This window comes from Anarrhichthys ocellatus, unplaced genomic scaffold (genome assembly GCF_004355925.1).
Source record: "Anarrhichthys ocellatus isolate YVR2014 unplaced genomic scaffold, GSC_Weel_1.0 scaffold122, whole genome shotgun sequence".
NCBI classification, from domain to species: domain Eukaryota; kingdom Metazoa; phylum Chordata; class Actinopteri; order Perciformes; family Anarhichadidae; genus Anarrhichthys; species Anarrhichthys ocellatus.
In genome coordinates this window covers 633,685-639,076 of record NW_022280152.1, presented here as the reverse complement: position 1 = coordinate 639,076, position 5,392 = coordinate 633,685, and the positions used below count along the sequence as shown (strand labels likewise).

The 5,392-nt window shown below is 43.7% G+C and overlaps 1 protein-coding gene across 1 annotated transcript in view; it reads left to right on the top strand.

Annotated features, from left to right (window-relative positions):
* Positions 1-2,868: 2,868 nt before the first annotated feature.
* mtnr1al (melatonin receptor type 1A like) overlaps positions 2,869-5,392 on the top strand; it is a 13,284-nt gene continuing 10,760 nt past the window's right edge. The window contains exon 1 of the mRNA XM_031877007.1: positions 2,869-3,947. Within this exon, the coding sequence (XP_031732867.1) occupies positions 3,653-3,947 (295 nt within the window). The 5' untranslated portion in view covers positions 2,869-3,652. The remainder of the gene's footprint in view (positions 3,948-5,392) is intronic.

Here is a 5,392-nt window from a genome sequence, read left to right as displayed (position 1 = left end):
GTGTGTGTGTGTGTGTGTGTGTGTGTGTGTGTGTGTGTGTGTGTGTGAAGTTGTGGTTTAACAAGAGATTATGTGCAACCGACTTTTTTCTTGGCCAGTCACAATAACTCGCTACAGTCTCTGCAGGTTGCTGATGATTCCAGGAAACACCTTCTGGTGCTGACAGTTCTTCAGTGAGGATCCCGGTGGTAAAGGGGAGTGTTTTTAATTATCAGACTTCTTCTTCATGGGCGAACCAGCCGGGAGTGATCAGCCTCTAAAGCCGCAGATCCTCCTTCCGGATCCACCACGAGGCCTTTACAGCAGCTCTGCTGCACAGCAGTCCTTTTTACTCCAGGGAGTTTAGAGTTTGAGAGTTTGCTGTAGTGAATGACTGAAAGCCCCGTCGCCCAACTTTGACCGACTCACAAAGAGCTTCTCCAGCACTCTAAAAAGATCCGTCTATTTTGCCCTTTTGAGCTTGTTTGCTTCTTCGATCCGGTCTTCCCAGGGGACGGTAAGTTCCAGCAGGACCACTTGTGCTTTGTAGACTCGGATGTTAAATGAATTCGCATTTGTATGGCTATATTTCTAGTCTTCCAACCACTCATGCGGCATTCACCCACAAACACACAAACACACACACACACACACACACACACACACACACGCACACACACACTTTCATACACAGATGACACAGCAGCTTTCTGGAACAATTTGGGCTTCAGTGTCTTGTCCAAGGTGCCCCTCTTCTGGCACAGCTGGTATACGTCATCGACTGATTTGATGAGAAACTTGATGTGTATTTGTGACCAGGTGAGCTTTTAAGGTTCTGCATGCTCCTGTCTGGTCCAGGCACCTTGTTTCTGTAAATGCCGACCATCTTACGACAGCGTTCTTCCTCAAGGTCAACCTCTGTTTGCTTCTCATCTTCAACCAGTTGCAGTCTCTTATATCCAGGGGCTTTTATCAGAGCGTGGTTTAAGGAAAACTGCCGACTGCCGCCCACCGAGATGTTGTGCCTTAGCCGTGCTCTGCTCTGTCGACAGCTTCCTGGGCCTGACACTGTCCTCTGGTCTTTACAAGGACTCCTGCCAAAGCGACAACCTCACAGTGACGACAAGACTCCGTGAAGTCGAGGTGTCAAAAAATGATCCTTTTTGTCACAGACGTTTGTGTCGCTTTTAGTTTGGCTGTCCTGCTGATAGGAACGTGAGATCAGAAGACGTCCACGTGACGTTCTGGAAAGCAAAAACAAACAACCTTGTTTTTTGTTTAATTGAGAGGACTTTTTAAAAGTTAAGTTCATCTCAGGTAAGAATAGAGTTGCTGCTAAAACATTAAAAAATGTAATTAAAAAAGTACAACTCTTGGAATACTCTGCTCTGAAAGTGAATTTTCAATCACTCCCGACTTCCAGGCTTCATTTACTTTTCATGTTTTTTTTTCAAAGCATGCCCAACTGCTGATCAACAGACATCCATTCATCATCTTCAAGTGCATCTCTGTGCTCTTCTTTGACTGAACGCAGGGAGTAAATGCCTCAGGTTCTAAATAAACCTCTCAGAACATGCTGAGTGTGAACGTGCCCTGAATCTGCTGATAAGAGTTATGTATGCATGAAGCACAGGAGATGGAATATGTTCACAAAAACAACCACAAGAGGGTTTTCTGTGTCTCTGTGCATGAGTGTGTGTGTGTGTGTGTGTGTCTTCCTGGATGTTTTGTGTATTCACAATGATATCCTGCATAATTATACAATCAACAAACACATCCGAAACACAGAGTTAGGTCAAAGATACAAAAGAAGCACAAGTGTATTTGCATATACTGTGTGTGTGTGTGTGTGTGTGTGTGTGTGTGTGTGTGTGTGTGTGTGCGCGCATGTGGATGCTTGAATGCAACCAACACAGTCAATATTATTCACAGTGAAGACTCTGTTGTTTTAAGCGCCAACAAAGTGCATGTCGGATGAGGGAGAGGAGAGTATTTGCCCCGTTTGGATGAAAATCCAAAGAGTTGGCGAACGAAGCGTTTGATGTGATGAATGAATGATTCAAAGTCTCCGGGGACCATGTTGTCTTTTTAAACCCCCTTTCTCTTCTCTTCTTATTTTGAACTACAGCCAATGGTCCACATCCATCTCCTTGTTTCCTCCAGCATGCACGCATCCTGTGTTGAATTGTTTTCATCTGAGCTGCCGTGAGGTTATTTATAAGTCATGTGCTATTTGTGGTTCAGTTTTGGGCAAACAGTCGATGATGTTATTCTTTTTGGGGGTGAAATGAAATGCATTCTATGCTTTCATGTAAAACAAATGTGCAAGAGGTCATTAAACACTCACGGCTCAGGTCGTGTCACGGTTTTGAATCACGGATCGGATCAGCACAAAAGAACAAAGGGAGCAAATAGAACTTTTAGAGATGTCACGATTATGGATGTTTTTTTGCTGCCGATACCAATTGCCGAACTCTGATGATCCTAAAGGATGATATAAAATGATTTATGACTGATTTTAGAAAACCTTTTTGTTATATATTTTTTTAAATGACAGAGTTACGTTTCTTAAGTTTAAAGTTTTAAATTCTCATAACATCCAGACAGCAATCAATAAATGAAAAGCTCTGACAAAAAAGACAATAATTAGTTATCTGTGGCTGTCGCAGGACTATAATAAACCCGTCCAATCATGTCATTCGGTCTGGATCCCATGTTCGTTGTTTACGTCCATTATTATAATTTTGGGGTTTGTCCACTTTCTCGCTAGATTTAGCACTTTCGGAGAGAGAGAGAGCATCATTGTTGGATGCTATAAGGCGCGTAAACGTCGTCGACAAGGACTCAGACGCTCAGAGTTGAAGTTGCTTTCAGCACGTGAGGGTCTGAGTGACCGCGAAGACCGGCAGACTGAGAGACAGACCGGCACCTGAAGCTGGAATCATGAAATAACGGAGCGGATTTGTGAATGAAACCTCAGAGTGGAAACATCACTCCAGCACGCGCGAAAAGGGACTCAATTCACAAAATGAAGCGGTCGACCTGAGATGCTTCCGATCTGCAGTTTTGTTTTACTTGTTTTTCCCCAGTTGAATTGGGAGCCGAATGCAAAACCCGCGTGCTTGCTTTCAGAAGATTTATTATTTTTAATCGCGTTTTCTGTCCGAATGTTCAGAAGATTCTAGCGTTAATGATTAGTCACCTGTCGGGTTTATAGTCTAGTTTACATCGGAGACAAGTGAACGGATTAAAGATAATAACCCTCTTCTTTCACACAAGGGTCTTGCGATTTCCCGTTTGGAGACTTAAAGGACCCCTCGCTCCAGTGCCATTACGCGCACTGATGCGCACAGCTCCCCGGTGCTCCCAGTCGCATGGACGCGGGAAGTGCACCCTAAAACCAGGCATTATGAAAAACAACATTAATTTATGAAGAAGCTTAAACCTATATAATGTTTTTCTTACTGGCATACATGTGTAGTACACGAGTACACTAGTGGGGTTGTAGTTTACCGCTGGTTTGTTGTATTGTAAAATCATATTGAGTATTAGATATAAACCGCCCATTCAAATGGCTCATCATGTAGCATGACGCCATCATATGGACTGTGCACCCCCCTCCCCTCCCCTCTCCAACAACTCTGACTGACCGCCTCCAGCATCCCCGTGCGTAATGCTGAACAGACCGACCCTCCGCGACCACGACCCGATGCGACTCCTGGACGCGAGGCAACTTCCGCAACTGATGTCCCTGGAGGACCATGAGCCCACCCTGGTGGAAGGGACCCTGGGGCCGCGCAACTCCACCCCGCCCGGGGAGGAGGGGGCTCCGGGTCAGCAGCACCAGTCCTTCCCCTGGGTGGCGACCCTGCTGGCCGGCGTCCTGATCACGACCATCGTGGTGGATGTTATCGGGAACCTGCTGGTCATCGTGTCCGTGTTCCGGAACAGGAAACTCAGGAAAGCAGGTTCGTCAGCTTCGGAGAAATATATTTTAACTTCTCATCTTCTATATTTACATTGTTATGGCCCTGATGCTAACCAGTAACTGATTTATGATTATCAATGAGTTTATTACCCAACTACCTTATTCAATTCTGAGGTTGCTTTAAGATGTTACTCTGAAAAAATATTTAAAAAAGCACAATTTGATCAATTTAGTTATTACATGAATACAGTTTGAATTCGATATTAAAATAAATTTAAGACGTTTTCCAAAAATAAATATTAAAATGACACGATAAATAAGAAAGGATTATTGTTAAAGCTATGCACCATATGGGAGGCAGTCACAATGTCCAGCAATCAAATTGAGCCGTATTGATCATAAGTGTATGTCTTTGCCTCTTCATTATGAGATTATAAACAGGAGAAATCAGGTTGGAGAAGTTCCAGAGAGCTCAGTTCTCTGTAACTTTTTTTCATCTTGACCACCTTGAACACATCACCGCTCGATGTGCTTCTCAAGGACACTTTGACAGAATGTTTTTGCAGACGATCAGGAGCCAAACGCCGCGTGACATGTTGTTATAGTCTCGTAAAAAAAAAAAAGAAAATGCAGCGCTGACAGAATATTTGTCAGAGACAGTTGGGTCTCTTTGGAGCAGCTCTGCAGTGAGGCTGAGGGATTGGCTTATTGGGTCAAAAGATTTCTGAAAAACTAAAAGAAGTGAAGCAATAGTTAGTGACTCACTGGAATCTATGTGTAAATCTAATAGTAGCCGCAGACTGAAGTGGACTACAAGCCTTCAAGAGCACTTCTGTGCATAAATAATCAGATTACTCAGGACCCCTCAAACATACAGACAGAGAAATCAATCAATCCGTGGGCTCCTTATTGTTATCCTTCACTCTGCTGAGCCACCTGGAGTAAATATCACATTAAAGCACTTAGTGAGGACGGGCACCTTCTTTGTACTCATGCAAACAATAAATAAATATTGATGAGCTTGTTTTTTTTGACGGTCTTTGCATCCCGTGAAGCCAGTGAAGCCAAACTTCATGTCTAGCTGTCAATAACCCAGGCAGTAAGAATAGACTCACACCAGCATCCCAACGCACCCATCGAAGAGAAGAAACGTTGACGATAGAGCAGCTTGTTGAAAAGTTACATCAAGGTCGAGTTGGACTGTAGAGAGAAGACCCTGCACGGGGAAACCCTTTTACACCTTTGTGGTAAAAAAATAAAACATTTTAATGTCAAAAACGACGCAGCAGTAATCGACAGTAAGCGTCACGGCAGGTTTTATGTTTTTGCAGTTGTTGTGAAAAGAATACTGTTTTGAGAATGTCAGATTATAGGTTTCAGAAAGTTACAGAAGTTGTTGATCACATCCGCCCTTATCCGACACTGGAAATGTGGTGGTGTGTGTGTGTGTGTGTGTGTGTGTGTGTGTGTGTGTGTGTGTGTGTG